We start from the raw sequence: 13467 nt of genomic DNA, 5'->3' as shown, positions 1-13467 counted from the left end.
ATGTGTATAATTATATCGATGTTAAACAGCCGTGGTGTGCAGCTAAAACGGGCAGGAATAATTTTAATTTCTTTAATGCCATACGGAAAAAATAAGAATAGTAGCTTGAATAAGCATACTTTATTTATGTTTATAGTGGCGTAGAAGACGTACATCTTCAGTAACATAGTGAAATGTTACTCTCTATGTCGTATTAAATGTCTCCAAATGTAGGTGAATATAAGTTTTTTTTTACTTAATGTACAAGAAAAAAGTCAAAGAAGATAAACAATAAACTAATCGTTTACTAATAATAAAATAGAATGGATTTTTATTTCCTTTTATTACAATATGTTATTAGAATCTCAGCCCCTCTAAGAAGTACAGAGGTAAGTAACATACAACATAGTGAGAAAATGCATAATGGGTAGCTTCCACTGGCATCACGGATGAAACCTGAAAAACAGATGAAGGCTTAGAAGAAGTAGTCTGTTAAGAGTTTTCAAAATTCTTATTCAATTTTGAAGATTGTCAAAATTTAGGAAAAACAATGACCAGTTTCTTGTAACTTCCTAACCTCTTTCAAGGACCTTGCTTATAGACATTAGAAGGAGGTAGATCATTAATTAAAATATGCATATGAACATCTTTGAAATGTTATCTTATTCTTGAGTACGCAACATAATCTAATCCATAAGTCTATATCTACCGCTCAAAATTTGTTTCAAGTTTCATATTTGATGCTGAAAAGAATTTGCTCACTTTACTCTATCTCGTTGTCTTAATGCGTTAGAAAACACATATCTATACTTACAAGTTATCAACAGTAATCAAAATCTAGTGCACTTTCTTTTTCTTACTGTAATGAAATATTTTGATAAATCCCACAACCTCTGCTCTTATACTGTCGTCCTGAAGAAGTTACACAACATTTTTGCTAATCGCTATCACTAACCTCTGATAAATCAACCATTACATATCTAACAAATAGTTAAAATGTTATTAAAACTTTTTATCTAAAATTGTTTAGGTCTACATCCTATGTTCTTGTTCTCTAATAAATTTTCATTATAGGCCCATTAATGTATTCACCTTACCTATTAAAGGTCCTAGGACCAATGTGATACATCCACTTATTACCATATATAAACCAAATGCCGCTGCAAATCTTTCAAGACTGCATATTTCTGCGATCACCAATGGTGGGTTAACCAATATGGGGCTTCTAAAAAATCCGCATAAAGCAGAAACCACAAGTACTGCTGTATAGTTCTTCATAAGTATAAGAACTAGAATGATAATATGACTTATTAAATACGTAATACTTTTCAGCATTAAAAATTCCTATCTGCTACATCATAATAAATAGATCTATAGCATATAACTGAACAGAAAAGCGGAAGGGGAAAGGAGACAACTGGGTGCCAAATTATGAGTTTCTTTTTCTAAGTGTTTTAAATTTACCTAAACGAGGTTGAATAATAAACTATTTCGTATGGTATTTTTTTCCTTAATATGGAAAACAAAAACAAAGTTGATACATAGCCATTAATTCGCTGAAGAAGGAGGCGAATCATTCAATGAACTAAATGAAATGTCTTGCCCTAATTTAAACAGGGTACTGGGTATTTATGTACTGCAATTTTGCTTATGAGGCCTATTTTCAGAACATATCGAGTTAATTTCTGAACTCATAGACCTGGCTCAAAAAGCTCTAGTCTCACAAATCACGACTATTATACGCAGAATGAAACAGATATTTAGGATATGTATGGTTCACACATATTCAATCAATTCTTATCTTTGTAAGTGATGGAGAACTAGCTTCAAATACTATCATACATGTACAGGGCGGACCGTTTATCTTGAGGCGTCTTTGTAATTTTTTAAAGTAATAGGAAAGAACTGGAATTTTGTATAATGCAAATGTCGACAGGAGGCATTCTTTGACATACTCTACAATATCACCAGATTAACAGTATTCCCAATCCAACACAGAGTTATATTTTTTTTTCATACAACACTGCGTTAGATTATTACATATTTCAAATCTATATATTTAAAAAAAATCTTATGTGTAAGACTTTATATTCAGTGTTATAAGGCTGCTACAGTATCACACGCATCTTCTTTCAAACAAATTTTGAAGACCTCTACAACAGTGAAAACGCAATTAAGATGGATGGGCAAGGCACTTTCAAAGTATCTTCGTGCCGAATATATCATGATATGACGGATTTCGAATATTAAAAAAAAGTTATAATGGATGTGACATTTTCCAAAAGGTTTTATTTCGGAAAACTGTTTAGATAAGTATCACATTCAATGATGTAGATAATTTTCAATTGATGTAAGAATCGTAATATCGTTTACGAGAATTTGATATTGCAAGTCGTTCCGAAGATATGATAAAAATGACGAGTTTGCAATACTGCTTAAATTATGTAGTTGCGATAACTTGTAGTTGGAACAACTAAAAACTATTGCCGTAATGATATGGACGCAAAGAAAAGCAACAAGTCTTATAAAAATGTTTAGGACTGTTACTGTGAGTGAAGTTTTTCCAGTATTTTCATCATTATTCCTAGATTTACGTCTGGACGAGGTAAATGTCGGAATACAGGTACAGTATTATCCCAGGCTACTTCCTTTCCCCCTCACATGATAGTATGCTTGCTGAGAGATGTAATTCCTCATACAAGACAGGAGGAATTCTTTTGCCTAATAATAATTTTACAACGTTTATTTTTATTATTTAATGTCCGGAGAAAATAGTAAAATTAAATAATTTCCACATCCGTTGTTGTTGAAAACATGATACAAAATTTACAAATTGCGATGCAAATTTAAATTTGTTTGCAAATTACTGCGTTAAAAGCAAATAATGCTGTAGATAGATAGATATCTTTAGGTCAGCTTTCCACTTTTCAATATTCTGAGCGAAACGTTTTATGGCAGGGTAGATGATTTAGCCTAAATGCCCTTTTATCTATATATCTACACTATGTATATATCTATATGGTATATATGTAGCTATATTTGTATGTAGTCTACATTTAGGTATCAGTATCCATTTTGTTGAGAGAAATTTAAATACGTTTAGGGTTCAGAATGGTTAACAAAAAGATTGTCACGATTTGTTAAATTTGAATACTCATAAGTATTGTGTATGATACGAAGTTTCTAAATAGTTTCCACATTTACTAAATAATGTAAAAACTTGCTGGGAGTTTGATTATCTAGAGATCCGTAATATAAACGGTTGCGAATGAATGTTGGATGATTTTATTAAATTTGTAAAATGTATGAAATGTAATAGGAAATAAGCAAATAGTTAGTTACAATTATTCATTTATACAATTTTGAAAGGCATAATTGTCTATAAATTCAATATATTAAAAATGCACCTTCCCGGATAAACGGAAATCCTCGTTACTCTACCCGATAAATACATTTAACTATAAACATGAAATTAATAGTTGTAGGCATATGTCAATTTTATGTACTTTCGCGAAAGTATTTGAACAAATCTTTTGTAAATAGATTATTGATCATGGTAAAATTATAATTTCAACCTAACAATATGGATTTCTTACTCGCAAATCAACAACTAATCTAGCGATAGTCACTGACTTCATAGATAATTCATTATGTGAAAGATGACACATTGACGTGCAGTTACTTTGTATATTGACTTTGAGAAGGCCTTTGACAGAGTAAGTCATAAAATACTGTTAAACATCGAAATCATTATTGGTCATCACCAAATTCTCATCGTATCTAAGTAAACGTAACACAAAATTCTAGTACGATTTAAATTCTTTATAGACAACTGGTGGTGATGAACACGTGGTTTAAGAAAAGAAAAAAAAAAAACAAACTGTACACGTGGAAAATTCCAGGAGATAAGAAACGCTACCAAATCGATTACATTCTTGTGAAGCAACGTTTCAGGAATAGTGTACGAGACGTGAAGACGTTGCCAAGAGCGGACATTGATTCGGATCACAATCTCGTGGTGGCGGAAGTGCAAACCTGGTTAAAGTCGATCAAGAAAAATGGAAGGAGAAATCGAAAATGGAACTTGAAGCGACTAAGAAATACCGACGATGATGTGACAGAAGAGATTGAAGAAGAATTCTGTGCAATGGGCGATATGGTTGACAATATAGAGAATAGTTGGGGAAACGTTAAACAGATTCTACTTGACACACTCCACAATAACATTGGCAGGATGGAAAGAGCACCGTGAAAACCATGGATAACTGAAGCAATGCTTAAGAAGATAAAGGAACGCAGAAGGGCGGAAAACACGGACATCAAGGAATACAGAAGGCTGAATAATGAATTGAGAACAGAAACGTACAAAGCCAAAGAAAAGTACATGGAGCAAATATGTGAAGAAATAATGGAACTTCAACAGCGTGGAAGATATGATCTGATGTACCAGAAAGCACAAGAATTAGGAGGGAAAGCTAACAAAAGGATAAGAACGTTCGGCATCGAAGATCAACAAGGTAATGTAACCACTGACCATCAAAGAATCCTTAGAATTTGGGAGGAATACATAAAAGATCTGTAGATAGAAGCAGAGCAAGAGGTGGATGATGATGGAAAAGGACTCAGTATATTGAAGAGTAAAGTAGTGCAAGCAGTCAAAGACATGCGAAGGACAAAGGTCACTGAAGACGACGACTTACCAGTAGATTTGCTCAAGGGATTAGGGGAGAACGCAATGAAAGTATTGATTTCACTTATTAACAAAATCTACCTGAGTGGAGAATGGCCAAAGGATTTTCTTGATGTTACAATGATTGCATTACCCACAAAAAAGCAAGCAAGGAAGTGCAGCGATCATAGAACTATTAGCCTGATTTCCCACACTGGAAAGATCATTGCACGCATACTGAACAGGCGGCTGGAAAGTAAGATAGATGAGAGGTTAGAAGATCAATTGGAATTTCGGAAAGGAAAAGGCACTAGAGATGCTATTGGATTGATGAGAATTAAATCAGAAAGAATACTTGATGTAAAGGAAGAGTTGTGTTTGTGCTTCATCGACTGGCGAAAAGCTTCCGACCGAGTTAATTGGACGAAACTTCTGAAAATACTCAAAGAAATCGGAGTCCACTGGAGAGATCGACGACTCATTCAAAACCTGTACATAGGACAACGATTGAAGTTACACTTGAATGAAGGAGATATCAATAGTGTGGAGATTGGAAGAGGAGTGAGACAAGGATGTAGTTTGTCGCCCCAATTATTCAACATTTACAGTGAATGTTTAATGAAGGAAGCATTAATGGGAATTGGATATTTCAAGATCTGAGTGCAGATCATTAACAAGATCGACTATGCAGATGATACAGTTATAATAGCTAAATCCGAAGGAGAACTACAGGAGATGATTGACAAAGTAGTTGATACTGGAAAACTGTATGGAATAGAAATTAGCATCGAAAAGTCGAAAGTCATGAGAGTATCCCGTGGAAACACGCCATTAAGGGTCAGAGTAGAACAAAGAGAACTTACAGTGCTTGATAATTTCAAGTATCTGGGAAGTATTTTGACGAGAGACGCTTACTGCACCAAAGAGATCAGGTCAAGAATTGCCATAGCTAAAGAAGCATTCAACAAAAAAAGATCACTCTTAACTAGCAGGCTTGATATTGGACTTAAGAAGGAGCATTGGACTGTATGGTTCAGAGACTTGGACATTACAGAAGTTAGAGAAGAAATATTTAGACAGCTTCGAAATATGGTGTTGGAGGAAAATGGAGAAGATAAAATGTACAGAGAGGGCAACAAACGATGATGTTTTAAAACGGATAGGAGAGAAGAGAGCACTTCTAGCCACCATCCTTCGAAGAAAGGTCAATTGGATTGGACACATCTTGCGAAGAAATTGTTTTCTTCGCACAGCCATAGGAGGAAAGATGGAAGGGAAGCGAGGAATGGGAAGAAGAAGAACACAGCTGATCGATGATTTGAAAGGAGAAAATATTAGGAGTTAAAAGAGGAATCTGAAGATCGAGAAAAGTGGAAGAAACATTTCCAGGCCCAAATCTAAAATTGAAAAAAAAAAAATCCTCACTAGTACCAGAATCTGCCGAAAGGCAGAATGCTTAATAATAATAATAATAATAATAATAATAATAATAATAATAATAATAATAATAATAATAATAATAATAATAGACAACTACTTGATTATCAGGAGTTCTGTAATGCTCCGACGTAGATCCTTTACTATATCAACGATCTTCAAGATCATATACCCAATAGTGAAAAATATTAATCGCTGATGATCTCAAAATATACGCTAAGATAAAATCCGTGCATGATTGTCTTTGATTTACAACACGATTTAGAGAGTATTGCAAATTGGTGCTCATTCAATAAACTTGTAATAAACATAAACAAATATAACATATTATCGTTCAGCAGAAACGAAAATATCCTTAAATATGATTACAGGTCTAATAATACTTCTATTAGCAGACCTAATACAGTTAAAGATCTAGGTGTTACATTTGACCCGAAATTAACGTGTAAAAATCAAATCAAAAGCACTACTCATGATTCTTTTAAATTATAAAGAATCACAATTAGAAGTGGAAAGGACTTCAGCAATATTGCAACACTCATGAAAACGTAGTACTTACGTGTACTCTTCCAGTTGGAATATGCTTCTGTAATTTGGAATCCCTCGCAACAAAAGTATCGCCAACAAATTGAAAAAGTTGAATCAAAATTTCTTAGGTATTTGGTGTACAAAGTAACTAGTATTTATCCCTCAGTGAGAACTATAGCAGACTGGTAAATAATTTTAATATTCATTCATTAGAGTGAAGGCATAATATCGCAAATCTGGTATTCCTAAAAAAAGTTCAAAATTAATTTGTATGTTCAAATTTTGTATGGAGATTAAAATTCCATACTCGTTCAGTTAAAACTAAAACTAATAATACAGATCTCTTTTGTTGCAAAAAAGCCATGATCAAAATAACATTGAAGACGCCATTTTGGTGAATATGCTTTATCTATAACAAATTATGTAGTACGCATGATAGAATTGATCTGTGTATAACCACTGCAAATTGGTCATATATAAAAAGATTAAAAACATATCATAATATTTCAACACTGTAATTGGACATTAGCGTATTGTGTTGATAAATAAATAAATATATTGGTATTTTTTTAAATATCTACATTCTTCTTTAAGGAATCCTGGTCATCCGCTTCTCTTTGGAAAGTCGTGTAGTCTTTCCTAAATGGAATCAAAGTAAGAAAAAAATAATAATCTTTTGTGGTTAATTGAAGTTTCTTTTTCAAACCTAAGGATTCATATTTCTTGGAACAGTTGAAAGAATATGATCTTTATAGTCATTTTAAAGAAAACTGTACAATCTACTGGAAAATACAGTTACATACTACAATTATGCTCATCTACATATTACATACTACATACATGTAGTTGAGCATACCACATATGCTCAACTACAATTCATGATTTATCTACAGATATTGAAAATTTGATTGACTAAGTTGCGTATTACGGAAATCTGGATATTATTAATATCAATACTTACTACATCTTGTGACAATTGCTCCTGAGACTCCCATCAGAAATACAGTTCGATTTGTCAGGTGGAATTTCGTTGTTATAATAGGAAACACCAATCTTGATAACACATCACTTCCGGTAAAAATAGTGAGTCCAATAGCTGTTTGAGATTTGTCGAATCCTAACGAAGACATAAACATAGGATAAAGCGTAAGGAAGTTTACTTCTGCCATAAAGGACATACATAAACCAATAGTGACACTAAGATATTGAAAATCCTTTAGAAATTTCAAGTCAAAGATATCGACAATTTTCACCCAGACTGAACGTTTAGATGATTCCACTGCAATTGAGAAGCGCTTGTCTGTGTTCATTGAAATACATAGGCTACTATCATATACTGCTTGAGAACCGTACTGAATATATTTATCAGTTTCGCTGAGCGTAGTTAGTTCTTTATCATCTGATGATTTAATGGGATATATACTAGTACTAATTTCGTCTTTTATTGGATCTTTAATAAGAGTTTCTGTTTCGAATACCTTCGCCCTTTTCAAGTGCCATGATACCGGTTGAAATAAAGCGCTGGCAGGTATGGAGTGAAGAGTAAATGCAGCCAGAAACATAACTGTCCCACGGAAACCATAATCTGACAGAAGCGTTTCGGTAATTGTTGGTGCTGCTATGTTTCCAAGTCCTATGAGAAACTGCGAAACACCCATAACAACAACTCGTCGTTTAACGAAATAATAGTTAAAGCATGTGAATCCAGATGGAATTAGAAGGCCAAGTCCAACACCTGGAATAAGAAAAGAGTGAGGTACAATAAAACAAATATTTAAGTAATCTTTGCTTTAAATTATGAAGGGGAGTCCGAAAATAAATTTGTACTCTCGTTTTCCTCAGGAAAAAGAACAGAAATGGGGAAACAAGACAGTTCTGATCTCGCATCCAGTGACTTCCATCTGTTTCCGGTTTTGAAGAAGACTCTTAGCGGCGACAGGCACTTTGAAAGCCATTCTGAAGTCACTGAAGCTTTTCGATCACTTCTTCCGTATGAATTTTTCCGAATAGCCATGAATTTTTCCCAGAAGGGGTTTTGAAGCTTATAGACTGGTATGTCTCAATCTACGTAGTACTTATGTGGAAAAATAAATGCACAACTGATCTTTAAACCCACATGCTATTTTCGGTTTTGAATCCCCACCTCTGTCGACAGTTGCCTAGGGAAACTTATTTTCGGACTCCCCTTCGTACAAACACAAAGAATAGGGTACAGCGGGGTAATGCGAATAGGTGAGAAATTTGAATAATGTTAAGCATTTTGCTAGTTGGAGTGGAAGCGTGGCTCACCATGTTAGTGAACCTGCGGTGGATTTGTAGGTGATACTTTCTTTGTAGAAGTCGCTTTCAGAAATATAAACCATTCCTGCGGTGCCTACACGATTTTTACTTGCTGCAAGGTAAGTACGAATATGTCTATTTTTAGGTCGTTATAATTTTCAACGTTGTTTCCTTAAGCTTTCCTTATTATTAACTGGATAAAATGAAACCGCTGTGGATTATAATAGTATCAGTAGCATGTAGTGCTTTGATATACTGTACGCTGGTGCCAACGAGTGAACAGTTTACATACCACTTTCTGAATGGAATATTCGTTGACTGCGGTGCAATTTGGATAATTCAAAACGAGATGATTTGAATACCAGTGCAATCAGAACTACAGAAATACTATTTTATATTTGTTTATGCCTCGGTTCTGATCAAGCATTCGTAATGTTTTCTCCTTTCAGATGGTCAGAAATTATAAGAAGAAAGATAAACGATTAAAATGAAACAAAAAGTGTATGAAATCAGCAGTCAAATCAGTTGTTAGTGGTGCCATGTCGAGTTTGGGAGCATCAGTTATTTAGTGTCAATTTAACAAGCTTATACAGATAAGTTAAATATCAAGAAAGGGTACTAATTGAGTTCCTGCTGTAGGCAATACATCTAAAATATTGTTCGGTGATAATAGGAGGCCAAGCGTGTTTTCCAGTGATTTAGAGAAAAATAAACTTGCGAATAGGGTAAAATATCTAGAATCCTAGGGAATTTGGAGTTACTCTGAAGGAAGTGCGTAACGGCATATTTACATGCGACTAAATATGAACTTGACATTCCTCAATCCTGGACTGAAATTAAAATAGAAGAGATGAACTGGTGTCAAACGTTTTGTAAGCGAAATAATCGTAGTTTGAGAAAACCTAAAGTTTTGTAAAAAGCGAGAGCTTTTGATGTTAACAAGGAAAGAACCATCGTCCATAACCATCCTTGCCCTATGGACCAAAGTGGACTTCCTCTAAATAACAGACCCCCTAAACTTCTTGCAGAAAAGGGTAAAATAGGTGAACAATTTAACATCTATAGAGCGCGGGAAAAATGTAACGGTGATAGCATGCTGCAATGCCGGAGTGTCTCTTATACCTACTATCGTAATAATTAAAGGTGTACGCCAAAATCTGGACTTAAAACCCATCTCTCGCACGAATCACTTGTCTGCGAGATTGATACTGGGTACATTAATGAAGATTTTTAAAAAGTTTATCAAACAATTTAACGAACATAGAGTTACGGCTGTTTCTGTCGATTTTGGAGGGACAAATCTCACTGACAACTTTCGTTCTTAGGGTTCTGCCAAAGTCATGACACCGAAATGCTTGACGGTATTACAACCACTCGATCACTGTTTTAAAGGCCCTTAAGCCAGTTACCACCAATAGGCAACTACCTAGATTCACCAAAACCCAAGCTCAGTGATTAGTAAATCTCAGTTCTGCATTTTGTTCACTGAAATCTGGAAACGGACAGCTTCTGTTGGACTGGTAGTTAATGGGTTTTTATGTACCGGTATATACCCTTTTGAACCACAAGGTATTAAAGAGTTTCGATTCGCCCCTTAGGGAACGTATGGCCTTGTTACACAGTCTGAGAAGCAGTCTTCACGGGAAGAATATCTTAACAACGCACTTTCTTCTTAAGGTCATGGCTCTCAAAACATTGTACCAACGAAGCTTATAGATAAATTAACCCATACAAATGCTTCGCAGCCCAGAAAAGTTTGTGTACAGAAGAGACGTCGAATCACAGGAAAATAATGCACTCGACTTCTTCGAAAATATTCATGCAGTGAGAGCAAAACAACTCCAAGGAAAGACGCAAACATCGGGTGCAACGAAATCCAAGAACACTGCAAGAAAGAGAAGTGCTAATACAGAATCTGTCAAGAAAATGAAAGCTCAAAAGAAACTGATATCCTCTACCCTCTCAGTGACGAAGACGTAGGCCTAAGTGTAAAGATGGCTGCAGGCAATGAAGATCAAACATGAAATTGCAATTTTTGCCTTCTTAATTACTATTCAGAACGTTTTGCTAGAAAGGAAGACTGGATTCGTTACCAGCATTGTAAGACATGACTCCACAAGGTCTGTGTTGGTGCAGAAGGTCGAAAACAGTTTATTTGTGGTCGTTGTCGTTGAATACGAACGACGGAAGACGAACTAAACTATTACGGCTCTTTGCCTTCGACAGTGTTTCTAAGAACATTTTTTTAGTGTACATTCAGAAAGATACCTACAGGTGACACATATTTACATTTATGTACTTTCTTCATTTAAAATTAGCATATTTCAACTACCAAGAATTTGCTATCTAACTATTAAATAGTTTATACATTATTCCTATGTATATATATATATATATATATATATATTCCTTACATAAGATTTGCTTATTTTCTTGGTTATTTATATTACCCCACTCGTTATTTAAATTGCCCCTCACATTTACGTTTTTCAAAATTTTGACGGGGAAATTGAATACCCAAATTTCACAATGATATATCCCAGATACTATCTTAAGAAAAATTGTTAAGAAATAATAAGGTTCAAAGTTTTTTTCTTCACAATTTTGTATTTGAATACTATTACGGTTTCAGGGATTATATATGTCTGAAATTATTCAAATTACCCCGCTGTACCCTACGTAAACTTTTAATACAAACGCAAGTAATATGTAAATTTTACAATACAAACACAAGTAATATGCCCCGTAATCTTTAAAATCGTCATTTTTTCCTCAGTGTATTATTGGAAAGTATTTTCTTTATTTGAGTTTTTAACAACCGAAATGTTAATTCTGCAGGAAAAGGTAACCGATGTTGGGATACCACATGAAGTTAGGAAACTTTCTGAAACGTCCTTCTTTTCTTTTTGAAATTATAATAGGAAGAGTGTTGCTCACTCCCTTCATCGATCGGACGAATTCTAGTTGCTAATTTAATAACAGGTTGAAAAGAAACAGAAAGTGAGGCTCCGGGCAACAGTGGTTCTGTTTATTCTTGTATGGGTTGAAAAGTTTTACTTGCTAGCATAAAAGAAGTGAATTGTGTTACAGAATATATAACTTGTTACACAAATAGATTAACTTAGAAAGTAAAGTAGATAGAGTGGAGTACCATAATTATAGATCTTTATCTATATGAAGCAAAGTTTCTAAAGTAATTGAGAAGTGATAAAAAAATATTATCGTACTTGGATTTTGTGAATTACTTTTATAAATATCAATATGGTTTTAGGAGAAAATCGAGTAGCCTACCTTGAATGATGTAACTGATATAGTAGTTGACACAATAATGTAATCGTGGTCTTTGTTTTACAAGTTTTTACTTTGCTTTGCACGTAGGCTAATTGAATGTGTTTTTTTCTTTCTTTTTTTTAACTAATTGTGGTGAAAATATATTTGCACATTTCTTGAGGATTCTGTTAGGTAATCTATAAGAAAAAAAATATCTGATTTTAACATGTTTAGTTCATAGAACAGCGTTTCTGTACTTTCGAGGAAATGTTCGTTTTTCATTATTCTTATTACCTTCTACTGAAGAACGAGGATCTTATATTTAAGCTGATCACTTAAGTTTCCATACGGGGCTTAGATTCTGTATGAAGGGTTTCGGTGAATGAATGCATAGTAATATATTCTTGCGCTCGATTACGGGAACGTTTTTAATATTTTAAAAATTAACCTAGTGTGTTACGCAACTTTTCTTATTTCAGAACAATGTTGCTCTCATGTAAAATGTTCACCAAACCGTATGCCTAGATATTTTACGTTTGTAACGACTTTTACTTTTTAAAAGCTTATTGTAGTAGGATAATCATTAATGATTTGAATTCTATGCTTATTTGTAAAGAATACACCTTAGTTTAATCAACATTTGAGGTTAATCTGTTAACTGAAAGCCATTGTGATACTCTATCTAACTCAAGATTAATCGACTTGTCTGTTTTAAGCTCTGGTCATTTCATAAATATAACTGTATCATCCGCAAACAAACAACACTGGGAGTCCTCCATGCACATGGCATGTCATTTATATACAAAAGGAACAGCAATGGCCTTAAAATGGAACCTCGAGGAATTCCACAATTAATTTGTGACATGATTGTTATATATCCGTTTACACAAGTATATGCAGGGCGGATCCAGGATTGTCTGAGAGGGGGGCTGGGTGCACCAATAACTACCAAAATAACCAATCATACTGAAACTCTTCAAAATGGCATATGACAATATTCTTTACCCCTGATAACACTGATGCATAGAACGGAGGAAAGTATTTTAAAGAGGGTCGCAAGCGGAATGCAGGACAAAAATGTCGTTCTCTTCTCCCTCCTTCTGTTTTCTTCTCTATTTGACAAATGCTATATTATTTTGCTTGGTGAATCCTTTTCCTTCAACTTTCAGAAAATCAACTTAAACTATTGCTTTTGCAAAGCTCTGCTTTCTTTTAAGCCCCAAACGGAAACATGATAGCAGAAAGTTTCGGAATATGTTGCTACTGCTAGCTTCTCATTTTATATAGTGTATATTTACAACAAA

At 34.2% G+C, this 13467-nt stretch overlaps 1 protein-coding gene across 1 annotated transcript in view; it reads right to left on the bottom strand.

Annotated features, from left to right (window-relative positions):
• Positions 1-282: 282 nt before the first annotated feature.
• Positions 283-13467, bottom strand: part of LOC145681551 (monocarboxylate transporter 12-like) — a 116964-nt gene continuing 103779 nt past the window's right edge. The window contains exons 4-6 of the mRNA XM_081753191.1: positions 7575-8348; positions 1077-1268; positions 283-435 (exon numbers count right to left, since the gene is read on the bottom strand). Of these exons, the coding sequence (XP_081609317.1) occupies positions 311-435; positions 1077-1268; positions 7575-8348 (1091 nt within the window). The 3' untranslated portion in view covers positions 283-310. The remainder of the gene's footprint in view (positions 436-1076; positions 1269-7574; positions 8349-13467) is intronic.

Source organism: Thermobia domestica, chromosome 3 (assembly GCF_964235325.1).
Source record: "Thermobia domestica chromosome 3, izTheDome1.hap1.1, whole genome shotgun sequence".
Taxonomy (NCBI): domain Eukaryota; kingdom Metazoa; phylum Arthropoda; class Insecta; order Zygentoma; family Lepismatidae; genus Thermobia; species Thermobia domestica.
The sequence above is the reverse complement of the archived record's forward strand: the minus strand, read 5'-3'. Positions and strand labels throughout refer to the sequence as shown.